General features: G+C 43.0%; 2 protein-coding genes across 6 annotated transcripts in view; one reads left to right on the top strand and one right to left on the bottom strand.

Moving 5' to 3' along the window:
* The window catches only part of WDFY4 (WDFY family member 4), a 298,336-nt gene that overhangs the window by 50,667 nt on the left and 220,091 nt on the right, over positions 1 to 27,578 (bottom strand). The gene's annotated exons all lie outside the window — the stretch shown is intronic.
* Positions 545 to 27,107, top strand: LRRC18 (leucine rich repeat containing 18). Its single transcript, XM_049645348.1, has 4 exons — positions 545 to 687; positions 3,097 to 3,195; positions 22,778 to 23,638; positions 26,785 to 27,107. Exons 3-4 carry the CDS (start codon positions 22,875 to 22,877, stop codon positions 26,804 to 26,806), a joined length of 786 nt encoding a protein of 261 aa, XP_049501305.1. The 5' UTR covers positions 545 to 687; positions 3,097 to 3,195; positions 22,778 to 22,874; the 3' UTR covers positions 26,807 to 27,107.

Here is a 27,578-nt window from a genome sequence, read left to right as displayed (position 1 = left end):
TCCTAGCTAGGTGTTTTATCAACAGAAAGCAACTCCCAGGCTGGGCTTTACCTCTCCTCTCCCACTCCCCATAGAGAAATCATCTTTTAGGTCTATGTTATCCCTGCAGACAACAATAACAGTGAACAAAAGCAAAACATGGTCGGATTCATTGCTTTAGGTTGCAAAGGCTCAGGTGAAGATTTGGTTCTCTGGCTCAGTCTGTGAGCCTGCCACCTATCCTAGTTCTGGAAGACAGGCCACCTCGAAGGCTGCAAACACGGGCAGAGCCCAGGCTGGAGACAGTGAGGGTCACTACCTTGAAAAGGACATGTGCTGAACCTTCCTGAGGCAGTGGAGTTACAAGGATGTGGAGTTAGTACGGCCAAGCTTGCTCGTCTTGCTACTGTATTGTGTAAGTTTGACAGGGGGTTGGGGCAGGGAGCAGGAAGAAGGAAACAAAAGGTACTTATTATAGTTCAGGAAATAAGAGACAGCCTCTGTCATTTTCCATTTCACAAAGTGTTCTAGAATTTTACCGGTGGTCTTTTGTGACATTGCCACCAGGTGGAATGGTGTGCAGAAGACAAAGGCATGTCAGTGTCCCATTTCTCATTTCATCGGCTATGAGCTCCAAGGAAGATCCATCATTTCATTGCCATCAGCAAAGGACACCATTACCCGTGGTGCCAAGACACCTAACCAAAGGTGAGCCATGGTTTTTAGCTTTTTATTTGTTTATGTGCTTGTCTTATGTAGTTGTCTTTTATTTTTCCACTTCTGACTTATTATTTCATTTAACTTGAGAATTTGTGTATACTCCTACACCGTTTTTTTCTTCTTTTTAAAAATTTTTATATATTTTTTTTACTTGAATATAGTGGACACATGATGTTATGTTAGTTTCAGGGGTACAACATCTGTATTGAATTCAGTGATTCAACATCTGTATACGTTATGCCCCATGTGTGGCTGCCGTCCGACCCCATACAACGCTAGTACAATGCCATTGACTGAGTTCCCTACATTGTGCCTTTTATTCTCGTGACTTATTCTTTCCATAAGTGGAAGCCTGTATCTCCCACCCTCTTCACCCACAGACCTAAAAATACCAATAACAGTCAAACGCATTACAGATTGCAAAGACGTTTTACCCATTGTCTAATTTCCACAAAGACCCCATGTAGTAGCCATTACTTCCATTTACAGATGAAGAATGGACGTGTGCAGCGAGGGAGTAGCCTGCAGACTAGGGGGAGTTCGTGACAGCTTGCTGGAGGCACCCCAAGCGGGCACGGAGCAGGTCCCGTGAATACCCGACACACTGTCGGGATCAGACCTTGACCCAGGGCCCTGGCTCGGAAGACAAGCTCTTTCCTCTGAAGGGGAAAAGAAAACAAAAGTAACCAAAAACCAGTAACAACAAAAGCCTTAGTTCTGGCTGACTTAGAAGGCATTTACCTGAAAAACCAGTAATTTGTGTAATTTGAAGTTAAAAATGTAAGCATTAGCAAGGTAGCCAAGTTATTACTGCATACCCATGGCATAAACGTGAAGCTGTTCGTGTATTAAAAGTGGAAGCATATCCAACAGAAGTTACCTCGAGATGCTGAAATTGAGCGGCTTTACTTTCATAAGGTTTTACAAATCTGCATTTTAAAATGTATTTATCTCCTTCTGTATTTTCTTCCTTAAAATATTGATTTTGGGGCACCTGGGTAGCTCATTTGGTTAAGTGTCCGGCCTCAGCTCAGGTCATGATCTCGCAGAGCGTGGGTTCCAGCCCCGCATCGGGCTCTGTGCTGACAGCTCAGAGCCTGGAGCCTGCTTTGGATTCGGTCTCCCTTTCTCTCTGCTCGTCCCGCACTCATGCTCGGCCTCCTTCTGTCTCTCGAAAATGAATAAATGTTAAAAATTTAAAAGAAATATTGATTTTGTTTTTGCTTATCTGTGTTTTATGATTTTCATATTATTTATTTTCTAATTTAAATGAGGTCCTTTTACGAATAGTCTAACTGGAAATAGACTGAGTAGCAGAACTTCAGGTAATTTTTAATTTTCTACTTATCTGCATTTGATAATTATTTTAAACCCATTTATTGTCGAAAGTAAATGATCTTTTTTCTTTTGGTTTTTCAGTAAACAAAACAGTGGTGGTATCCATCTATTTAAAGTTTTTGTGGTTAACTGTATTTTTATTTTAAACTGTTTGATTTTGCTTTTTTGTACTTTTCAAAATGCATAGTGGTTGGATTAGTTTTGCATTTCAATTTTTTATTTGTTAATTATTTTCTTTATTTCTTAACTTTTTTTGGGTAGCACAATTTAGAGGATGTTTATTTCTTTATTTCTATGTATGCATTTTCAAATTTTTCTACAATGTTATTATTTGCATAATAGTTTTCATATTTAAACTTGTTGCCAATTTTCTCAATTTCTGGGAATGTAATTTAAAGAAAAAACAAACAAAAAGATTTTAAATGTACAAATACATTCATTGCAACCTTATTCACAATAGTGCCAAGCCAGAAACAAGAGGAAAAGCAAAGTCCACTAGGTTCAGTATTTCCACATTCAGTCGAAAGGTAGACTTTAGAAATTACACATCAGCCTTTGATGTAATATTAATAGAGGAAAAAGTGACTATAGGATTGTATGGTTTTTCCGAGCATGGTCGTTGTAACTTAATAGTGTAAAAAGGGCACAAAAAGAAAACTACAAGAACTAATTAAATTCAAGTAAACAGGGAAAAGATCGCTCTCTCACAAATCAAAGAGCTGGAAAAGCTATTTGGACAAACAACAAGGAAATCAAATGATATTTCATGGGACTCACTCAATGCTTTATATAAAAGTAAGATTATTATTTGTCCCTTAAAAGAGGCAAACATGGCTTTTGTTCCCTGTTAGCAGGGACAGCCACTTCCCGGGGGTGGCCATGGACAGCCTGCTCTGCCTGGTAACTAAGTGCCCCAAGGCCCATGCGCTGCTGGGGGAGGCCAGGAGGAAAGCCCCAGGCAGAAAGCCAGGGGAGCCCAGGCCAGGGTCCCTCTGGGACAGCTAGCTGGCCTGGAAGTTTGGGGTGTCTGGTTTCAGCTATTGTGTTCCCACTTTGCAGGCTGGCCTCAAGATTATGCTAATTAACTCCAGGTCCTGGGTCTCCTGTTGCCTGGTGACAAAGTTTCACAGTTGAGGAGGAGGAACTGGCATGAACAGGGTAAGTTTTTCTCTGGTGATGGCCCTGCATTTATCGATTTACTTGAACTTTGCCCAACAACCCACGGCTTCAAACTCTGCTTTTTGCTTTCCTCCTTTGAGTAAGCAACTTTGGAAATGGCCGGTTCTCCCGGTAGGTATGCTTTATTTACAAACCCCAGACGCGAGCTAATTCATTATTTAGGAGAGGAGGAAGCTGGCCCTGGCCCCAGGCAGGAAGGGAAGCTAGTAGGGGACCCAGCTGGGGACCCAGCAGGGCTTTCTTGGGTGCCTGGGGCCATGGCTCAGCTTGGTTAGGTCGGTGTGTGAGTCTGAGCCTTTGGAGTCATGCTCGGGTCTCTTGCCAAAGTCTGAGTCTGAAATGAGAAGGTAAAATTTGCTGCTCCTACCAGCAGGGGAGACTAGTGTTTGAACTGCTGCTGAACCCAACCGGTGACTGACCCCTCAAAGAAACTGCGGTGGGGGTTCTCTTCACTCATGAGGCTGGAGCCTGATTACTGCTGACTGTGGTAGCTTTGGGAGCACAATCCATCTTTTGAAAAGTCTGGAGGCAAACCCTTGCCACAAGTTATCCTGAACACTGGGATCCATTAACAAGTAAAGTCCTAGGTGGGGCTGGGCCTTTCGAGGAGAGACTCTTCAAGGAACACACTAGAACACATTCCTTATGTCATAAATGGGAAAAGGTAGGTGACTTTGGACAGGCTACTTGGCCTCTCTGAGCCTTAGTCCCACATATGTCCCATGGAGATGAAGATCAGTACATCAGGTGGTTGTTAAGAATTCCTTAGGATATCTGTAAAATGTCTGGCCCGTAGTAGGTGGTCAATATAATCCATACACACAGTCTGAAAGCAGAAACTTCAAATGTGTTAAAAACTATGCAGTGTCATTGCTTTGCAAAGGGTCTGGCACATAGTAGGCTCTCAATACATTTATGAACCGTATGTGATGTTATGTGAACCAAGTACTGAATGCTGACTCCTTGGGATAAAACGGGGAGTCAGAAAGGTTAGGAAATGTGTACAAAGTCACCTATCTAGGGAGAGACAGAGCTGCGACTGGTCTCCAAGCCAGGGTGACTCATATGTTTTCTGGGCTTGAGCCTCAGCCTGCAGAGGAGAAGGGAGGTACTGAGACAGCCACTGCCCACTCTGCAGAGCACCTGAACCCCCACGGTTGTCTAGAGACCAATTTTTAGGGCCTAGTGCTTGGTGGCTTCAATTTCCTCTTGGGGATCCTAGGTTCTCCTACTGTTGCTGACAAGAGGTGGGCGTGCTTTCTCTATCCACCCATCATCTGGGCGATGGGAAAGCCAAACTAGGTGATGTTTCCTGGTCCCTGGTGTCCCTAGAACACAAGGTGTGCACTGAAACATGCCCCCCTCCAAACAGGCATGGCGGGTTCCCCTGCCACATCATCCATCGCCAGCTTTCCGTCCACGGCCAATTCGGTTCGTTGCCAACCTCCAATTTCCTGCCAGTCTACATCATAGATCTCATCTCGGCCCCAGAGCTGGGTCTGGTAACACGCACAGGCTTTCTTTGCTGTGAGGAGTGAGTCTTAAGGATGGGGCTTAACCTCAATGCAGTGAAAGTCCCCTCAGATTCCAGCTCAGTTTAGGCTAGTGTCTGGAAAATACGATGAGTCAGCAGCTTTCTTGTCGGCCCAGAGGGCCAAATTTATCACAGGATATTGTCAAATCAAACTTCCAGGGAAAAGCCAAATGGCAGTTCGGCCCTCAGACAAGAAAACTGAGCAGATACTGGCTCTGCTTGACCAGCATGTGACTGTGACAGGGGACATGCTCTGGAGGCTCATGAGGTGCTTTCTCGGTAAAGTGGGATGGGTGGATTAAATGAGACAATACATGTGATGCCCTTGGACATAAAATAAGCACTCAACACGTATAGAAACATGTATACAAAATGCCAGCCTGCTCTTGCCTTTTCTCTTTGACCCACGTAGGCGACCCAGAAGACCCTTCCATTGGTTCTGCTCCCACCACATATGGCGAATATGCACCGTCCTCCTCCTGCCCACCCCCTTGGTGCACAGCACCTTCTTCTCCTGCCTGCAAGTGGCTGTCTTTGTCTACTCTTCCCTCCCTACCTCTGCAGACTTCCCAGCAGCCAGGGTGACGCCTCTAAACTTCAACATGCTCCACCTCATGCAGCCCTGCAGCCCCTGGCCAGGTCTCTGTCGTTATCTTGCACCTTCTTTCTGTCCGTACTCCAGCCCCCTTGGCTTCTCCTTTCTCTTAAACACCACAAGCACCCCCCCCCCCCCACCCCGCCGTCCCCCCATAGGACTTTGCACCTAGTGCACCTTTTTTGCGGTGCTCTTCTCCAAATCCTCCCATGTGACCTCATCGAGTGTCACCTCAAATGTCACCTGAGATGACTTCCCCGAGACCTTCTTGGTCTAAATTTGGCCACCTCTTCCCTAATATTCTCTTCCCGACCCTTGGCATTCCCTTTGACATCTACCAGGTTTGATTTTTTGCAGAATATCTACACCAACTGAACTGAGCTCGAGTCTTTTTGGTTTTGTTTTGTTATTATTGATTGACTTGCTTTCTCCGAAAATCGTCGTTTCATGAGAAACACAGCAATGTCTGCCTTGTTCACTGTGTATCTTCCGACCTGACCTTGACCTATAGAATGACTCAAATACAAGTGTTGAATGAATGAATGAATGAATGGGCAAGTGAGTAGCTTGGGCTGTAGCAGGCTCTAGAGGTTAAAAGTGGACAAAGGTATAATTGTATCTTCTAATTGTTGCTATGTTTTTTCGTTTATTATTAGTATTATCATTAATCATTTGTGTTTAAAAGGTTGCAAAGGCTTTTGTCCTTGGGAATCTGCAAAGATCATTCCGCAAGTCTTACACCTGGTATTGATGACTAGTGGGAGTGTCCTAGGGCTACTCAGTGGAGAGAAGCAATCACTACGGTGCTGTTTGGTAGATCTAACAGTATTTACCATCATAAAGGCACTTAGCATTTGCTCCACACTGGCCACTCAATGTATACTCATCCCCACCTTTACTTTTCAAAACAACCTACAATTTTCTGACCCGTTTCGCTGACCAGTAAACTGAGCTCATGATTAAAACCAGGCTGGCGGTAAAGATGGGGTGGAGCCCAGTTCTAATGGCCTCAAAGCCTCTGTGGTCCCTCCTTCTATTAGTGCCTGCCTTCTATTAAGTACTTTTATACACGACAGGAAGGGAACAGACAAAATGCCTCCCACCTGGGCACCATCCCTATCTGGAAAATGCCAAAGAGCTGCCCCACCCTAAACCAAGTGCTGCTGGCTGTCAGTATGGCCATTCTTCCTACCATTTCCAGCAAGTTATATCTATCTGCCTAAAGTCAGAAAAGGGGTGACAGTGCGGAATAGTTCAGCAATGATTTCAAGCAAGCGCAATAAAGACTCAAGGAGGAGTGGGAAATCTGAATTCAGGAAATATGTCTATAGAAAAAAATAAGATTAGAAGCCACAGCATTTTTGAAAGACAGGTGCCTAACATACAAGCCATGAGCCCCAAACCACCCTTTTGCACCCTGTAACCTCAGCATCCCTTTAAAAATTAGACCCTGATCTTTCCAGTGGCCTCCCCCTCTGGATGGAGAAAAGTTAGCCACTTTTTAAATAAATATCCTCCCCTACATCGCATCATAGTTTGGGCCACCAACACATAAAAGGCCATGTGGTTTTTATATCATGCTCATCTGTGCTTGATCAGGGTTTTCAGTGCAGTGGAGGGCTGGCTGGCTCTGAGGGAACATCTCTGGAGGGAACAAGAATGGCTCCCTCCCCCTGCCCCTCCTCCACCACCACTGTCAGCATGGCCAAGCATGGGGCTGCCTAGAAACTGGGCTCTCCACCTCCCGCTTAAGTCGTATGTCTGCAGGTGGTGGGGCGCTTCTCGGTGCTCCCCCACCCCCATCTGCAACTGCCACCAGGCAAATCGGGGCTCTCAACTCACAAGCGACACCATCACCATCCATCACCAAGGCTCCCATTCACTAGGCACCTGTCACACCCCAGCCTTTTCCTCCTACGCAATCTTCACATTGCCCCACTCTACCTGAGGAGACCGAGGCTCAGAGAAGGACTATGGCTTCTCTTACACATTAGGAGGAAGTAAGAATTCAGGATGTGAGCCAGGCTGGTCCACCCCCAAAACCGTGGCTCTCTGTATATGTGGTCCCTCCTTGTCTTTGTCTGGGGAATATTTTCTCAGATTTTCCTCTTTGATTCAAATATGCTCAATATTTTAAAATCTTTCTTGCACACACACACACACACCACGTCTATTTTAAACAGGGTGATATGAGTGGTTTTACAGAACTCATGCGATTGAAAAGGAAGTGTGTGTGTGTGTGTGTGTGTGTGTGTGTGTGTGTATGAGTGTGGGTGAATGTGTTTGTAACTTTCTTAATTAGAAATAGATTCTGTAGATACAGAATCTTGCAGATAATTTGGAAACTATCCAGGCATTTAAGGAAGTAAAAATAACCCGATACCATAATACCCAGAGGGCTTTCTTGCTAATATTTGGATGTTCTTCCAACTTTTTCTCTGTGGGCTTGCATGCATGCTCCTGAGAGCGTTGATGTAATATGTGCATGTAACGTGTTCTTCATAACATTATATCTCAAAAGATTTCCTTTCAGCATTTCTGAAAAATGATGTTTTTGTTTTGTTTTAGTTACTGTTGAGTATCCGTTTCATTCTATGACTGCATAGTAATTATTTAATCAGTTGTCCATTGTTAGATATGTGGATCGTGTCCACTTGTTTTTATTATTTTAAGTGGCACTGCCATAAACATATTTATACAGAATGTTTTGTTCTTAGTTCTTGAAGGGAAATGCTTAGAAGTGGCATCTGTGCTTCCTGGCTAGCCGGGGGGCCCGTCCCTTCCGGGATGGTCAGCCCCATCTCCTCAGACCTCCTGCTGGATTCCATTGCTCTACCTTTCCACTTGTTCATTCCTACTTTTAGAAGCTTTTCTTTCTCTTTGACCTAACCCAATTAAAATTTCATTTGCTGTACTACTAACCCGCTTTCCAGTCTCCCTGCACACTTAATCTCACAGCGAAAAAGTTGATCACGCCATTGTATGCAGCTATTTGGAAAGCCTTCCTATCTTCAAGTGTGCCCCGCCCAGGGCTGGGTACACACTTGGTGACTAATAAATATTTGGTGTGAAAGTAACATCTTTCCCCTGTAGACTTCTCCCTTAAAAATAGTCTGCATGTTCTAGAAGTCCTTTCAAAGTAGGTGGAAAAACAGTGGGTCAAGAGGATTACATAGCAGCTGTTAAAAGCTGTGGAATCTGGGACGAAGCTGACCCCTTTCTGAGGTCAAGGGAACTGGAACGACCTTGTTAAGCACCTACAATTCATTCATTCAACCAATACTGACTGAGGGCCTCCTGTCTGCCAAGCACTGGGAATTTAGAGTCTAGTGAGGAAGGAGAGCAAGGGACAGACAATAAAAATAAGCTTAATAAGTAAGTCTACCATAAAATATATTTAGGTGTTAAGTGTTATGGAAGAAAAGTGCAGCAGGTGTCCCTGGGTAGCTCAGTCGGTTGTGTCTGACTTTGGCTCAGGTCATGATCTCACGATTTGTGAGTTTGAGCCCCATGTTGGGCTCTGTGCTGACAGCTCAGAGCCTTTTTAGGATTCCCTCTCCCCCCCCCCCCCACTTGCGAATGTACTCTCTCTCTCAAAATAAATAAATAAACCTCAAAAAAAAAAAGTATTGCAGAGCAAGAAGGATCCATGCATGTTGGGGCTTAGTTTGCATCATTCATTGGGGGATCAGAAAGGTTGAATTGAAAAGGTAGAATTTACCCAAAACCTTGAAGAAGATCAACAGGTCAGTCCACTAAATACCTGAGAGAAGAACCTTCCAGAATAATGGAGCAGCTGGAACAAAGGCTATAAAGAAGAATTGTGGGGCAGTTAGAGGAATGGCCGGGCTGGGTGGTGGATATGGAGTAAGCATGGGCGTGAGTGGTGGGGAGTCCCTCAGAGAGGCAGTAGGTCAGGCCATGGGGCCACTAGAAGGTCTCCAGCCCTTACTTGGGTGAAACAGGAGTCACTAGAGGGCTGTGAGCCAAGGAGTAACATGGTGGCTGTGGTAAAAGAAGTCCCCTGGCTGATGTGTTGAGAAGAGATTGCATAGGGTAAAGACAGGTGCAGGAAAACAAGGTAGGAAGCCACTGCAAATGGCCAGTGGCAAACGGTAGGGACTCAGCCCAGGGTGGCTCTTGGGCAGGTGGTGAGAAATGGTAGGATTCTGGATCTACTTTGAGCACAGAGTCCACAGGATTTCCCGATGGACTGAACATGGAGTATAAGAGGAAAGGGGTACTGAGCATGGGGCCACAGTTTGGTGCCTGACACACAAGATGCTGTTGCTGACAGCCTGGTCAGAGAAGGCTATGGGTGCAGCGGGTCGACAGCGAGCTTGGTTTTGGGCACAGTGTGTTTCGGTGTCTTTACACCGTCCAAGTAGAAATGCTAAGCAGGCAGAAAGAAGGATATGTAAGTCTAGGATCGAGGGTGAAGTCTAGGTAAGAAACAAAAACTGGGGAGTCATGTATTTAAAGCAATGAGACTCAGTGACATCACCAAGGTATCAAGTGTAGACAGAGAAGAGGCAAGTAACTTGGCTCTGGTCCCCAGGGAACCCATGGCAGACACGGTTCAAATCCAGCCTGGTCAACCCTCTGCCACATCTGGTTTATTTCCACTGTCCCCTGGTGCCCCCACTCAGTGGGGTCCTGCACATGGTAGCTTCCTGATGGACCCCCAGCCCTATCTGAGGGCCCACACTCCACGGCGAGGTACCAGCCCAGGATAACACTGTGGGTGATGCCAGCCGGAGGCTGGATTTCCTTCTGTATCAGGTAGAAATTAGAGAGGACACGGGCTTGTCTGTGATCACCCTGGGGGAAGTGTAGGCACTGGCCTTCTTTCTTTAGTTTGCCAGGCCTTAGGGTTTTTCTCAAAACAGCTAGAGTATAATTTGGAAAATGAGCCATATCCTATCTGCTCTCATTCTTTTTTGCTGATTTTGTTTTTGTGCCTCTGGTCTGCCTGCCTTCCTTTCTCCTCTCCCTCCCTCCCACCTTGCCTCCTCTATTTCCTTCCTTCCTTCCATCTTCTCCCCTCCTTCTCCCCTCTGCATATCCGTTGCCTTCCCTCTGCCACAGGGCCTTTCCATCTGATGTTTTCTCTATCCAAAATACCCTCCCCATCTCCCTGGATCCTCACTTCCTTCAGTCTCTGCCCAAATGTTTTCTTCTCAAAGAGGCCCTTCCTGGTTACTGTCCCCAGAAGTGTATGTCTCCCCTAGGAACATCTCTGCCTCTTTTGTCCCGACTCTTTCTTCTCCAAGCACTCATGGCCACCTGGCATTGTGTGCCTCTTTGCTTTTGTTCATCTCTTTCTTCACTCTGCTTGCTGTATAAAACCACGCCTCATCCATGGCAGTTGTCCAGTACATACTGTTAATGAATAAAGGAATCCAAAAGGGCCATGGGAAGTTCAACTGCTCCCTTATGGTCGATCTTCAGGGCTTCCCTTTGAAGAATCTCACAGCTTCACATGGGGGCATCTATAGCCCCCTTGGAGCTAGGGGCTTTCCTATAGCAGACGGAGGCACCACACCAGGGTACCTGCCAGTGATTACGGGGTCTGTGCCATTGTTCACCCCTCAGCAAGTCCTCCCTGGGGCCAGATGGGGTACAGAAGAAATGCACACACACAGGGCAGTTGAGGAGAACTACCCCCCATCTCCATGACCCTGGGGGGCCTGTGCCTCAAGGAGCTATGTATGTCTCCTTGTGCTACAGGAGAAAGTCATCTGAAGTCTGCACCTGGGTAGGCAGGGATCCCAGTAAGGACACTGGGCTGTGAAGCATGACTCCACTGTTGATCAGTGAGGCTGTCCTCATCATGCCACTAATCCCCTCTCCCCCAACATGCGAAGTCACAATATACGCCTCCAAGGCTCACTCACCCTCACCCCACCTTCAGAAGCAGCCATTTTTAACATCTTATTCACAGAAGTGGGAGCTGAAGCTCAGTGAGGCTCAAGAGACTGGTCAAGGTCACCTGGATGGTAAATGGGGAGATGGGCGGCCACCCATGTGGGTCCAAAGCCCCTGTCCTTTTCATCCTTCCAGGCCGCTTTTCTGAGCCCACTTCCTTATCTGCAAGGGAGGCCGAGGCTGTGAGGAGAAAATGCAATACCTGCTATGTGGCCACAGCAGTATTTAAACCACATTGGCTGAAATTGAATTCAGACTCGTCTCTTGAGGTTTCGAGGTGCCAGGACTCACTGGTTCCTCCGCTTTCCTGGGTGGGGAGGTCGGTTTGTGCGTTTTGAATGTGTTAGTTGATGAACAAGGCATTTCTAGTCTGTTAAACTAATAATCTTAATATTTTATTTTAATTGTAAGGCACCTATTCCCTTTTGTTCCTTTAACAAATCCAATTAAAACAGAGTACATTCAGAATTACAAAATAGATGCTATTAAACCAATAAGAAATCATAATCTTTTGTTATTGGGCCATGTGACCCCCTGGGAACTTTTGCTCCAAATAAAAGTTGAATTCTTATTATCCGCCAGGGGAACGGGGCAGTTTGACAGATAACGACTTCCCAGGCAGCACATGTACAGAGCCTCGCTGTTGCTAAGGACGAAGAAGTAAATAATATTAAGGGTAGACAAAGCTATACGTGTATAATATCCCAGTAAGATACTTAGAGCTGCGTTGATCAGATTAACCAGATAACTGCCACATGAGGTGAACTTGATAACTTCCACACAGACACTCTGTTTGCTGCAGAGTGTCATGGAAAGAACACTCCACCCAGAAGCCTTGGGGAAAGGGAAGCCGTTTGAGCTCGGATAAAATACTTCATGCCCCACTCTGCCCCATAGCGTCCTTATCTCAGGGTAGGAGGAATAGTCCCACCTCAAAGGAGAGTAGTGAGGACTGAATGGAATGGCAAATGGGAGGTCGCTTTGTGGAGGAGAAGGCATGATGTGCCTCTAAGGGCTCAGCACGCGTGTGGGGAGGGGTGGAGGGGTGGACAGCATCATGCGATCGACACATGGAGATGGCCTCCTGTCTGGGAATGTCAGGCGTGCATGTTACAGGGGTTAGATTTTAGTGAGCCCACATGGTGAAAATCAAACTTATGGTGGTCTGCATACAGTCTCTCGGGGCCCCTACACAGCCAGCAGCCCACCCCCCAGGGCAGAAGAGGGCCCCAAATTGTGGTGAGCACCCAGGAATGTGGTGGGTTGTTTCCAGACCATGCTGGATGAAAACCTTTATCTTTATGTTCTTGACAAATTCAGGGTGGCAAGAAGCTCACACTGTGGGGGTGCTGGGGGACTAGCACAGCTGAGGGACAACAGATTCCCATCTCCATCACCACCTGCTTGGGGGCACATGCCTATTAGGTAAACTGTGGTGGCATATGTGTACCCTTTAAACTCTCTCTCTCTCTCTCTCTCTCATCGTCAATCTCCAAGCTCTTAACAGTTAAATGACTCCACTAATGCTATTACAATACCTTTAAAATTCATCTTATTCAGAGATACACATCCATATATGTATCTAGGAGAACGAACACCCTGCACATTAGCCCCTGGCCAATACAGTGAGCAGGCAATGGTCTGAAATGGTTTCTTCGGGGACCCCAATTTGCATGTGGGGCCTCCAAAATGTCAGTGGGACATCTGCGTTATTGGCCTGGCAGGGACTTTGGCCAAAGTTTGGTCAGCTACTTCAGCTGGGGAGTCCACTCCGTTCCCCTTAAGCTGCTTGCAGGTTAATCCTGCTGCATTGCACTTCCCTGGCTAACCCATGCCAAGTCAGAATGGGCCTAAGTGAATGTCTGGCCACCCAGAGTCTGCGACTCTGTGATGTATCTTCGTTCCTACATCAGAGACCCCATAGGTGACCAAAACCGGCAGCACACCTTTGGGGGACGTGAGGGGCAAGCAGCTTTAATTTCTGGTACAGGTGTCTTTTGCCCTGGGAGTGCTAGGATTCCAAAATGTCTTCTTCTCCTTGGAGTCAGAGGGCTGGCAATGTGTCCCCCCCCCCCCCCCCCCCCCTGCCACCAAGGATAAGCAATTCTTACTGCTAGAGCAAAGGCAGCAGAAGAGAAAGAAGAAAGGCAGGATAGCGTAGCACAAAGATCGTAAGCTTTGGTATCAGACAAATCTAGGTTTGCTTTGGTTGTGCTGTGTTGTCTGTGTTACCTTGGGGAAGACACCTGACTTCTCTGAGCCTCGGTTCTCTTATTTTCAAACTCAGAATGATACTTGGCATAGTTGCTGTGTAGATATAGGAAGGGCCCAGCAGCGTGTCCCCAGTAGTTACTTTGTAACATTTCACCTGAGTGAATGAGGTTGAGCGGATCTTCTGAAATTGATGTCAGAAAACCCCCAGGATCATGGGGACCCTGTAAGACTCCACTCCTGCTGTCCACCTCTCCCCATCAACTCTGCCAAGTGCCTGGTGGAGCCGACGCTGTGAGCTCCACAGAAATCTTTTCTGCCTCCAGTCTGTCCCCTATCCCCTTCCTGACAATCTGTCCTTCTGCCCAGAGGAAAGAGGGGCACAGCATAACACAGCTGGGGGCAGTAATGGGAAAAATAAAAGCACTTCATGTTTAGACACCCCCAGTAAGCCTATGCTTTGCAAACCAGCTAACTCTGTAAAATGGGTAGAGGGAGCACACAGATCCTGGCCCAGAATGGGCATTAGACAAAATGGCAATTCTTTTCCCCCAGTGAAAATTACACCTGAGTCAAACATTAGTGCCTATTTTAGAGACCTGGATAGAAGTTCCAGACAGATGCACTCCACAGACGCCCCACAGTGACCACCCACATCTTCGTCTGCCACATGGCTGCTTACGAGAAGGTACAACACATTTTAGGAAGGGGTGGAGGCGACAGGGAATGATTTGAAGATACGTGGAAAGTCACGGCAGAAGTGAGGCTGGCCTCTTGCGTGCCTAGTGAATGGGTCTTCCGAGACTCAGGAGAGAAAATAAATGCAATGCCTTTGGCATGAGTGATTTTATTGAAGGAGGTTCACACCACTTCCCCTTAAGAGATGGCCCGCAAGCAAGAAATTTCTCACCCATACAGTATGAAACTTGCTGTGAAGTTAGTTCCAATACTGGCTATGAAATGGCAGGGTTTGGGGGTTTCAGTTCTACAGTGCGTCTTTCCTGTATCTCAGTGCATTAGTTAAAAGAGTGACATAATTATTGTGAGATCACATTAGCATGATGTTAAAGATATCAAATGTATACAAAATCAGTCTTAATTACAAATATAAAGACACATGAGTGCGAAGCACAAGATAAATTCTATTATCATAGTGATGATAACAACCTTTACAACTGAAAAATGCCTGCAAGTATTTTGATGGTATTAAAATATAGGTTGCCATTACATTTTTAATTTAGATATCCATGGGGTGTCCCACCATGCTGTTTGATTCACAATGACTAGATAGAAAAATTAATTAAAAATTAGAGTCAACCAACTGGTCCAGTTTTTCCAAAGTACAAAAACCAATTGTTCAAGATAAAAAGACTCAGTACCTTGAAAAATGTTTTGTATTAGGCTTCTCAGCTATTCGTATGATATGAAATATATTACTCATCTATCCATCCATTCATCTGTCTGTTTGCCCATCCATCCATCTATCTCTCCATCTATCTATCAACTTCTATCTCTTTTTCTGATTTCCAGCTTCCCTTGTGTGGGTTGTTGGTCTCACTTTGACATTAGAGGATTCTGTGAATTGGTAACATCAGACCATCTAACCAGTTTTAGTTGAATCAAAAGATCATGAGTTTTATACTTCTTTTGCCAATACTTACTCTCCTGCTCAATGGGAAGAACTGGGCAGGATGCTGACCTTTCCAAGTTGAATGAGAGAAGGCATACAGTCCTGGTCTTTGGGGTCTTTGCAGGTCTTCCTGCACTGGTCTGCTTCTAGGGGCACTCAGCAGCATAGGGGGTCAGGATGGGCCTTGAGCAATATAATACACCTGCTCTTCATAACCAAGAGCAAGGGACCCAGCCAGGTAGGGTGGCCCTGAGGAAAAGTGTGAAGGTGGTGGGGGCTGATCACGTTTCACCTGGCCTGGGGCCATCTGGGGACCCAGATGTACCAGGGAGGAGGTACAGTGCATTATCTAGCCCCTGCTTTGCTTTGCGGGTAATTAATGGGCAGGCTCAGAGCCAAAGGGCCTGTTGAGTAGTCCTTAATGGAGAAGTGTTCTGTGGGCAGCTCCGTGCTGTTTCCTTCCCATCACTCATCAGAGATGGAGGGCTTCTTACCAGGGTGTGGATGGGCTCTGGGGAGCAGGCTTAACGGGGCTCACCTGGGTGGATCTTCGGTCTCCTGGAAGCATCCTTCTCATCCAGGGCCCCTCTAGCACATGCTTATTGTGTTTGGCCTTTCTGAGCTGAACTTTATCTTGAATATAAGAAATACAAAAGACAACCCAGACTTTGGAGAGCTCAGGAGAATCAGGTGGTCAGAATCAGTAGCAATCTAGATTTTAGCTCTTTGAGCTCGGGGACTGGCCCTGTTTTTTGCTCACTTGTGTAACACAGAGCTTTGTCACATAACAGGCTCTCAATATACTTACTCAATGAGTGGATGAATGAATGGATGGATGAACGAATGCAGGAATAAGCACATGGATTTAGCTTAAATTGGTCCCAAAGAACTAATACAAGGATCATGAACAAAGGAAACTTTACTATTTGTTCAGAACCATGTGACAGAATTGCCCAATAAAATACAGAACTATGCAATGTGTGGGGCACATGTATACTAAAGAATGTTCTGTTGTTTACCTGAAGCTCAAATTTAACTGGGAATTTGTAATTTTATTTGCTAAATCTAACAACATTATAATGTGGAAAACAAGTAATAAGCATTAAGATGAGAACACAGGATCCCTTGCTCTTCGTCAATCTTTTTTTAAATTTTTTAACTGTTTATTCATTTTTCAGAGAGAGAGAGAGAGAGAGAGAGAGAGAGAGAGAATCCAAAGCAGGCTCCAGGCTCCCAACTGTCAGCACAGAGCCTGATGCGACCTAAGCCAGACACTTAACTGACTGAGTCACTCAGGCACCCCGGCCCATCTTTTTTTAAATTGGGATTTCAACTCAAGTGCAGTAGGGCAGTTTTTCTGACATGTGCCTCATGCATTGCTGTTCCCTGTGGGGATATGCACATGTACCGTAGCAATGCCACATGGTACACGTTTGGATGCCTTTTACTGGGCAGGACAGGACTAAGTGGGGGCATAAAAAGTCACAGACTTTTACTCCAAAACCCGGCTAAGCAAGCAGCCACAGTGAAAAGGACAGAAAGAGAATATGGAGTCCTAAATCTTTTTAAGTTAAAAAAAAAAAAACAACTGTAAAATTTCTTTTTTTTAGCGCACAGTTCTCTGGGTTCTGACATATGTACAGCTTCATTCCCATAAGCACCAGTCAGGATACAGGCAGTTCCAGCACCCTGGAAGACTCCTTCCTGCTGTTCCCTTGTAGTCAAACCTTGCCCGCCCCTGATCCCTGGCAACCACTCATCTGTTTTCTGTACTATCATTGTGGCTTTTCCAGAATGCCGTATAAATGGAATCATTCATTATATAAGCATTTAAGATTGGCTTCTTTTATTCAGCAACATGCTTTTGAGATTCATCCAAGTTGTCCCATGCATCAATAGATTTGTCTTCTTTATGTTTAACAGTGTTCCATAATAAGGATATGCCACAATTTCTTTATCCGCTCACTGAAAAGCCTTTGTGCTGTTTTCTTCCGGTTTTGGCAATTATGAATAGAGTAGCCTTAAACACACATGGAAAAGTTTTTGTGTGAACCTGAATTTTTGTTTTTCTAGGGTAATTATCTGGTCAGGGAAACGCTGGGTCATAGGATAAGTATACAATTAATTTTATAAGAAATTGCCAAACTGTTTCTCAGAGTAACATTTTGAATTCCCATTAGCAATGCAGGAGTGCTCTGGTTGCCCTATATATCCTCACCAAATCTTTGTACTATATAGCTTTTTATGTTTCATTTTGTTTTTTATTTTAGAAATTCTAGTAACTGTGCAGTGGTATCTGTTTGTGATTATAATTGGCATTTTCCTAGTTACTAATGATGTTGAGCAACCTTTTGTGGGTTTATTTACCAACTACATAACTTCTATGGTGAAAAGTCCTGTTAAATCTCTTGGGCATTTTATTTTTATTGTATTGTTTGTCTTCTTACTATTGACCTTGGGTTCTTTATAGATTCTAGATGATAGTCCTTTTGTTGGACATGTATTTTGCAAATGTTTTCTTCCATTCTGTAGCTTGTCTTTTTATTCTCAAATTTTTTAAGAGAGCAATAATTTTTTGTGGAAGTCCAATTTGTCAGTATTTTATTTTTTTAATGGATTGCACTTTTGCCTAACTCAAGCTTATGAAGATTTTCTTATATGTTCTCTTTTAAAAGTTTCATGGATTTATACTTTACATTCATATCTGTGATCCAATTTGAGTTCATTTGAATTAATTTCAATAGTTTGAGATTCAATTTTTTTTTATTTTGAGTGACTAATTGTTCTAACACCATTTATTGGAAAGTTCATTGCCTCTCCATTGAATTTCCTTTGAACTTTTGTCAAAAATCAATGGACAATATTGGCCATATTTGTGTGGTTCTATTTCTGTACTCTGTTTTCTATTCCACTGATCTATGTATGTCTCCCTTCACCAAAACCATATGTTGTAATTATATGGTAAATTTTAAAACTAGAAGCATGAATCCCTCAACTTTATTTCTTTTTCAAAATTTTTTGGACCTCTAGTTTCTTTTTCTTTCAATACACATTTTAAAGTCTGTTCATTCACGTATAAAAATAATCCTGCTGGAATTTGTACTGATCTTTAGGCCAATTTGGATAGAATTGACTTCTCAACTATCCTGAGTCTTCCAACTCATAAACATGCTATGTTTCTCAATTTATTTAGATCTTCTTTGCTTTATTTCATCAGTGTTTTGTAATTTTCATCACAGAAATCCTGTACAATTTTGTTACTTATGTGTAATACACAAGTGTTTTATTTTTTGGAGCACTATTTTCCAAATTTCAAATTCCAATTGTTTGTTGCTGGAGTATAGAAGTGGTTTTGTGTGTGCGTGTGTGTGTGCGTATGTGTGTATTAACCAAGGTGTTAACTTTGTATCCTGCAACATTGTTAAACTCATTAATTACTTCTAAGAGTGTTTTTTAAATTTTCTGGAAATCTCTAGGTGAACAAGCAGGTAATCTGTAAGGAGAGTTTTGTTTCATCCTTTCCTGCCTGTATGACTTACTTTTTTTGCATTATTGCACTGGCTAGAATTTCCAATATGATGTTCAATAGGCATACTGAGAGTTTACCTTGTTGTTTTGTTGCCAAATGTAGAGGGAAATTTAGTCTATCACCAAGTATGATATTAGTTGTAGAGTTGTGTGTGTGTGTGTGTGTGTGTGTGTGTGTGTGTGTAAGCCCTTTATCAGGTTAAGAAAGAGCCTTTCTATTACTGGTTTGATGTCATAAATGGATGTTAACTTTTGCCATAAATTTTTTCAGCACCAGCTGATATGATCATGTATTTTTTCTTTTTAATTAGTTTCAATTAATGCAGTAATATGATGTATGCTGCATTACATTGATTTCTGAGTACTGAGTCAACCTTGCCTTCCCATTTGGTTGTCATGTATTTTTCTTTTAACACATTACTAGATTCTTTTTGCTAATATTTTATGGAGAATTTCTGTGTCTATATTCATGAAGAATATCAGTCTGCAGTTTTCTTTTTTTATATGGCCTATGTGTGATTTTAGTATCAGGGGAATGCTGGCCTTAGAAAATAAGTTAGGCATTGCTCCCTTTGCTATTTTCTAGAAAAGATCATGTAAAATTGGTGTTGTCTTTAAATTTTTGGTAGAGTTTTTCAATAGAACTATTTGGGTCAGGAGATTTGGGAAGGGAAGTTTTCCAAGTATGAATTCAGTCTCTTTAATGAATATTGGTCTTCATAGGTTGTATATTTCTTTACTGATGAGATTTTTAGTTTGTGTTTGATTGCCCCTAAGTTTTTTTCTAAGGTTGTTTGTACTATTCCCTTATTATTCCTTTAATGTCTGTCTCTTTAATTACTGATATTCATAAAATGTGCCTTCTCTTTCCCTTTTTCTTTATCAGTCTGGTTAGAGACTTTCAAATCTATTAATCTCTTCAAAGAGTCAGCTTTTAGTTTCATTGATGTTCTCTGTTGTCTTTCTGTTCTCAATTTTATTGATTTCTTCCCCTTTCTTTATCATTTACTCCTTGTGCTTGTTTTAGGTTTATTTTGATCTTCTTTGCTAGTTTTTAAAGATGGAAGTTTAGGGGCACCTGGGTGGCTCAGTCGGTTAAGTGTCTGACTTTGACTTAGGTCATGATCTTGTGGTTTGTGAGTTTGAGTCCTGTGCCGGATTCTGTGCTGACAGCTGGGAGTCTGGAGCCTGCTTCAGATTCTGTGTCTCCCTCTCTCCCTCTCTGCCCCTACCCCGCTTGTGCGTGCTCTCTCTCTCTCTCAGAAAATGAATAAAATTTTTTTAAAAAGTAAAAAAAAAAAACATGGAAGTTTACATTATTGGTTTGAGACCTTTCTTACTTTTTAAAAATGTTCCTAGTATGAACATTTAAAGCTATAAATTTCCCTCTAATCACTGCTTTAGTTGCATATCATAAGCCTTGACATGTTCTATTTTCATTTTTCTTCAGTTCAAGATATTTTCTAATTTCCCTTGAGATTTATTTGATTCATGAATATCTATAATATATGGCTTAATTGTTAATTGTGGAGATTTTCCACTTATCGCTCTGATATTAATTTCTAATTTCAATTCCATTATTTTCAAAGATGATTCTTTGCTTTATTTCAATTTGTTTACATTTGTTAAGATTTGTTTCATAGCCAAGAATACAGTACATATTTGTGAATATTCCATGTGCACTTGAAAAGAAATGTGTATTCTGTTGCTAGGCAGAATGTTTTATGGGCCAATTAGATCAGCAGTTTTCATCTGGCGGGGATTTTGTCCCCCAGTGAGGAGTTGGCAATGTTTAGAGACATTATTGTTGTTAAAACTAGTAGCGAGCTATTTGCATTTAGTGGGTAGACTCTTCTGGCCTTTTGCTGGCTAAATATCCTACAACGTAGAGAACAGAACTTTCCCCCGTCGCTGCCCCACCTCTGCTAACAACAAAGATTTATATGGTTCCAAATGTCAATAGAGCCAAGGTTGAGAAACCCTGTTCCTTGTGATTTTCTCTCTAGTTGGTTTGTTGATTATTGAGTGACAAGTATTGATGTCTCCACTTCTAATGACAGACCTATCTTTTTTTTCAATTTTACCAGTTTTCAATTCTTTTATATCAAACTCTGGTCTTAAGTACATATACATTTATTATTTTCATGTCTTCATGGTGAAGTGTGTCTTTTATCATTATGTGGTATTCTTCTTAATCTCAGGTAAGTTTTCATGCTCTGAAACATACTTTGTCTGATATTAATAAAGTCACTCCAGTTCTCCTTCAATGTTTGTGTAGTATGCCTTTTTCCATTCTTTTAGTGTAACTTACTTTTGTTTAAAGTAGATTTCTTGTAGATAGCATATAATTGGGTCTTTTTCTTTTACTATTCATTCTGATAATTATACTTTGGATTGCTGTGTTTAGGTCATTTTCATTTAATGGAAGTATCGATATGTTTGGATTGAGGTCTACCATTTTAATAGTTGGGTTTTTTGCTCCATTTCCCCTTTTCTGCTTTCTTTTAGATTACTTGACTCTTTTTTTACCGTTTCATTTTAATGTTCGTATTTCGGTTTTTCCTATGTCTGTATATTATTTTAATGATTGCTCTGGAGATTTAAAATATACATACTTAACTTTCCACAGCCTACTTAGAATTAATATTTTAATCTAGTGGGAAAATGCCCGCATCTGACTCCTGACAGCATGCTTTTGTTCAGGGTGGGAGCTTGGCCCAAAATAGAAAATCAGCAAGCAAGCTTTAGAAAACAGCCTCTAGAACAAGAAAGAACAGTTTTCATTCTCTTCCTAGCTGAAGATCTTCCTTGCTCCTGAGCCTCAGTCTTCCTCCCTTTACAATGAAGATAATCTGATGGATCTTACTGGATTGTTGAAGATTAAAAGGAATATGTGCAAAGTTCTGATAATAATAGTTAATAGTTAACATTCATCAACCTTTTACTATGTGCCAGGCACTGTTGTAAGCACTTTATACTTAGATAATTTGCACTCCCCAAGAGCCCTACAGGGGGGATGTTTTCATAAACGAGAAAATTGTGGCATTAAAAATTGAAGAAAACTCTTCAATGCAGATCTAGACTTCTAAGCTAAGCATTCTGAGGACAGAAGTTACCCATGACTCTGTACCTTCTACTTCTCTGTATGGCGGCAGTCATAACTATGATCATACCTACCAGTGCAGAGGTGTCTAGAGTTGAATTTCAGTGTGAAGTCTGTGAAGGGAGGAGGTGTAGGGGGTAGGAAGTAGAAAAAGACAGCATTCTTTTACATGCTGCCAGGCTCAACCCTGGCTCCTCCACACTCATCCGCACAGTGTAGGCACACACTCTCCCTTGTGGGCTGAGCAAAAGACGTTCCTGGGCTGTTTCTGTTGCACTGCAGTGATAGTAGCTAAGGCGTGACTAGTGCCTCTGGGTCCAGAAGGTGAGGAGAGATGTAATACGTAAGTCATTCTTCACTCCCCCCTCATTTCATATCCAGGCTATGCTGCTTTTTTTTTTTTCATGTTTCTTTATTCTTGAGAGAGAGAGAGAGAGAGAGAGAGAGAGAAAGAAAGAAAGTTGGGGAGGAGCAGAGAGAGAGGGAGACACAGAACCCAAAGCAGGCTCCAGGCTCTGAGCTGACAGCACAGAGCCTGACACTGGGCTCAAACTCATGAGCTGTGAGATCATGACCTGAGCCAAAGTTGGATGCTTAATTGACTGAGCCACCCAGGTGCCCCTATGCTGCTTCTGAGAACTCAGCACACCCACCCTAAGGATTCATGAGATAACTGAAAGAAACACTAGATTTTTGTGAGGGTCTGGGAAGTGGCCGATAGCCAAGAACACACACACACACACACACACACACACACACACACACACACTTTAGCAGGAGGAGTCCAGGATAATGGAGAGATTCATATTTCAAGGAATGGCACAGAGGGGTGTTGAGCATCCTTCAGGCCAACCTTGCACCCCTGAAGAGGGAATTGAATTTGCTAAAGATCTTTGGCTAGGTTACTCCTGCTGATGCCCTAATTTCTGTCTATCTCATCTCTAACCATTAGCGAGAGAAGCATTACAATTTGGGGGGAGTCTAGTGCCCTCACATCATCTTCTAACTAGACATATTTTCTCTTCTTGTCAGAGTATATCTTCTAGCAGTTTCTTGTGACTTTTCCCTCAAACCGATCACCAACCAATCAGAACAACACACTCCAAACATACACCCTTACTAAAAGAACATGGCCAAAGGCAGGAAAGGCACCAAGGGCAAGAAGATTACCCTTAATGTGGCCAAGAATTGTATCAAAATTACATTTGATGGGAAAAAACGCCTTGACTTGAGCAAGATGGGAATTACCACCTTCCCCAAGTGTATCCTGAGACTGAATGATGTGGATGAGCTCGACCTTAGCCGGAATATGATCAGAAAGATCCCTGACTCAATCTCCAAGTTCCAGAACCTGCGGTGGCTGGACCTGCACAGCAACTACATCGACAAGCTCCCTGAGTCCATTGGCCAGATGGCTTCTCTGCTCTACCTCAATGTCAGCAACAACAGGCTAACCACCAATGGGCTGCCTGTAGAACTCAATCAGCTCAAGAATATCCGCACTGTGAACTTGGGTTTGAACCATCTGGAGAGTGTGCCCACCACGCTGGGTGCTCTGAAGGAGCTCCATGAGGTAGGCCTACATGACAACATGCTGAGCACCATCCCCAAAAGTATCGCCAAACTCCCCAAGCTCAAAAAGCTCAACACAAAGCGAAATCCCTTTCCCAAGACAGAGGAGTCAGATACATTCATAGATTCCATCAGGAGGCTGGAAAACTTGCATCTGGTGGAGGAGAAGGATCTGTGTACGACTTGCCTGAGAAAATGCCAACAGGCCCGGGACAAGCTGAACAAAATCAAGACTATGGCCGCAGCAACACCAAGAAGGGCCATCTTTTCTAATCTGGTCTCACCCAACTCCATGGCCAAGGATTCACAGGAAGATTGGAGGTGACCTGGGACCCTGACCCTGAGGCAGGAAGGGGAAAGGGAGGGAGGGAAGATGGCAGGGGGCTGCATCTACAGGGAATTATGGGATCCCCCCATTATTGCAACAGTTCCTCCAGCCAAGCCCATAAAATACCTTTCCCTACCTCCTTGGCTTGTGATTTTGTTGACTGAAGGGCTTTTAGTTCTTTGCCATTCCACACGTTTCTCTCTTCTTTACATGCACACACCCATATGTACAGGCACAATGAGTCAGAAAAGGGCCATCCATCCCACTTCTTCCCAGAAGTCTCCTGCCTACAGCCCGTGGCCAGGGCAGCCAATATTGTTAGCATGCTCTTAGTCACATTGTCATACACTTCAGGACCAACTGCCAGCTCCCAAATGTGGAGTTCATTCCACGGGAATGCTTTGGTTCAGGGTTTTGGAAGTCAGGAATCTCAGAGCATGGATTGGTAGGAGGGAAGATGGACATTTAGTCTTGGGAAGGTGACAAATCTGGGCCACAGAGATGGGCAGATAGTATCATTAAGTGTTGGCAGGTAATATCTGGGGGTGAAAGCAGTACTATCTTTGTCTCTTGTCTGCACACGCACAATTTGCTCTAGGAGCCTTCTAGACTGAACCTGCAAGCTCTTGACCGGCTGTGAATGAATGAGAGTGCATTCCCATATTATTATGTCCCATTCCTTTCCAGACTCCCGTGGGGGAGCAAGGAAAGAATGGGTGCAGGTATGGGTTGGTGCAGTCCATACATAAATACCTTACCAGGCATTGGGCTAGGTGCAGGGACTGTGTCTTAGCGGAAAGCTTGCCTTGTTGTGTGCAGACCAGTTGAAAGAAGGCAGGGCAGAATGTCATTGTCTGAGAAAGTTAGGAGATATGTGCCAAGATATGTGTAGGCATCGAGAAAAGCCAAAGATTCTGGAGCTGGACAGATCTAGGTCCAGGGCAGCTCTGCTTCTTTCTTGCCATTTCCCTGGACATCTTACTTAGCTTTAGTTCCCTCATCTATAAAGTGGGGAAAATACCGGCCCCAACCATAATGGTCGTTGTGCATCTAAAGCAGATGGCACACGGAGTAATTACTCGAGAGAAGTCATTTCTCCGTATCATCTGGAACTTGGTACATCTCAAAGCTGAAACAATACTTTGGACAGTGTCCCTAGTCACACCAGATCTTTGGCAGAAATGACAGTGGTAGAGTCAATTCTCACAGTAGCTGAGAACATTCGATGCACTATTCACTCATGCTAATCCATACCTTCATACTGCCTAAAAGGAAAGGATCACAAAAGACATATTTAGGAAAGCCTTTTTCTTTTCTTTTCCTAATCAAGACTTTCCTAAGTCAGTGGCAAGTTTTTTAGTGGTCAGTGGAAAAGTACAGAGATCTGTTCACTCAGCAGGACTAGCTTACTTCTTTTTTGCATTATAAACCACAGCAGACAGCATACTTCATTTCTTCACCCATTACTGCTATTTTCCTTTGTGATGCTTAGCTGTGACAACTGTTCCTAAAATCTCTGAAGATATGAATCAAAGTTCCCTTTTCAGCTTTTCCCTTTATTAAATGTTTTCCATTATAAAAATAACAAAACCACAACAGAATTTTAAATATAACATCTTCAAGTATCTACAATTCTACAATGTAAGCCAGCTATAATACGGGCAGATTTCCTTATTATTCTTCGGTGTATATTTTTATATGCAGTTAAAATTATAGCATTTACATCATTTTTATCCTGCTTTGAAAACCGAGTCATTACATGGTCTTAGAAACCACAATTTTAAACATCTGCAAGCTAGCCAAACACACACATAAGTTACTGTTGGGCATGTGAGCTGTTTCCGGTTTTTCACCAATAGAAATCATTTTGTGATGGAAGCCTATATGATGAAGACTTTAAAAACTGTTTTGCATTATTTTCTTGGTATAGCTTCATTATTACAAATACGTTGAAGTGTGGTTTTTAAAAATAATTTTTAATACATGCCATCAAATAACTTATAACAAGATTACCCATTTATGTATCTCCCAGTAATATATTAGAGACTCTGTTTCACCACATCCTGGTCAGCTTTGAGTACCATCCTTTACATTTTCCCCTTCGCTTAATGTCTGAAATGATTTACTAGAAGCCCTTCCCAAGGTGGGTGGAGCAGTCATGTTTGTGAAGTGCTTGATGAGATGTCATGCCTTAGGCTCACGAGCCATCACTGGCATGTTGGCCTTGAACATATCCCTAACTAAGGTCGCCATTCTGCTATTTTAGCTACTTCCTCTCTCACCCAAGAAGTACAGAATCCATGCAAGGGCATATGATCCTGGCTAGTTATTTGGATATTACCCATTTCCGTTCTTTAGAATTAGTGTTCCCCTCTTAGTCACTCAAAGGGATTGGCAGAGAACAGGAACTAAGAATAAAAGATCTCCCTGTGCCCCTAGGCGGGCTCCTGGTCTGGACCATGGATTTGCCTCCTCCTCCCTCTCCTGCCCTGTCAGGGCATATTTCCTCCACCACGCCTGGTCCTGAACAATCTCCAGGCACCAACCCTGGATTCGCTGCCAACTGAGTGGTTGGTGTGCAAGATGACATCATCCTTGTCCTATCTGCCATCCTTGGTCTAGGTGCTTTATTCTGCTTTCTTCCTCATAGCCATGTTTTAGGAAAGGGCTGTAAGCATCGTTAACTTCATGAGGACTGACAAATAAATGGGCAGGGGGCTTTGATTTGCCATAGGATGCATTCATGTTAGACACCTGGTTAGCCAGGAAAACTGGCATTAGAATGGAGCAAAGATTGGAGATAAAGGTGAGTTGTGTGTCCTCTTCCACATTTTATTGCTTTTTTTTTTTTTTTTTTTTGATCAGAAAAAAAGGCTAGATGTTAACATTCCTTCACGGTCTAAAATACACAGTCACTTTTCCTTCCTGGAAATTGTATTAAGCTTAAAAACACTTGATAGGAAAAGCATGGGGTTTCCCTTTCCTCAAATGGAACAAAGACCCTATTTAGGCTAACCCAGTCACTGCCCTTTCTGAAAGCCAGGCATGACCTAGGTGACCCCTGTATGACCTCTGCCCTTGCTGTGTTTTGCCTCCATGACCTGGAGTAATTGCCTCAGTCTCTTGTCTCCATCCCCAGGATCCGATCAACATCTCCCTAGAATAGCTTTATGGCAAACCCTTGAAGACTAATCAGCCAACAAGAACAAACGACTCTGAAGAAGAAAAGCCCTCGGTTAGGAGAAGAAAGAGTGGTAAGGGGAACATTCTGGAAGCCAGGCTGTCTGGTGCTGGCCAAGATACTGACTTGCTTCTTAAATTCACTTTGCCTCTCTTTGATTTAGACCATCTGTGTATGAAAATGACTTTGGGAAATACTTAGTGTATTTTTTTATGCATATAGAGGAAATGTTTAAAAAATGATAGATATAAATTATAGAAAATTAAAGTTTTAAAAGAAGACTTTAAGACTTAAAAGACTTATGGTCTCTACACTTCTTCTGAACTAGTAAAACTCTCTATGCTAATCGCCTGTGGTAAGTTACGTACTTATAATGCAATACATCTGAAACTAAAATTTACACAAAAGATTCATACAAAGAAATATACTTAAAAATATGATAGATAAATAAAGTAGATTTTAATCATTCAGTAATGCACAGGTAGGCAAAGAAGGAAGGAAGGAAGGAAGGAAGGAAGGAAGGAAGGAAAGAGAGAAAGAGAAAGAAAGAAAGAAAGAGAAAGGAAGGAAGGAAGGAAGGAAGGAAGGAAGGAAGAAAGAAAAGAAAGAAAGAAAGAAAAAACAGAAATGAACAACAGGGGAAAAGTAAACAAGGAAACAAAATATAAAACAGCAGATTTATGTCCTCACATTTCAATAATTATATTAAATGTAACTAGTCTTCTTTATTTGCCATGGCCCCAAACTAGAAA

Source organism: Panthera uncia, chromosome D2 (genome assembly GCF_023721935.1).
Source record: "Panthera uncia isolate 11264 chromosome D2, Puncia_PCG_1.0, whole genome shotgun sequence".
In the NCBI taxonomy this organism is placed as follows: Eukaryota; Metazoa; Chordata; class Mammalia; order Carnivora; family Felidae; genus Panthera; species Panthera uncia.
Note: the sequence above shows the minus strand (reverse complement) of the source record. Positions and strands in the feature narration are given on the sequence as shown.

What these genes read in the sequence shown, in the direction of transcription:
- LRRC18 (XM_049645348.1), top strand. Translation starts at nt 22,875, where the DNA reads ATGGCCAAAGGCAGGAAAGGCACCAAGGGCAAGAAGATTACCCTTAAT. An exon ending in GATTCACAGGAAGATTGGAG is followed by an intron (nt 23,639 to 26,784) that starts GTGACCTGGGAC and finishes CTCCATCCCCAG; the next exon opens with GATCCGATCAACATCTCCCT.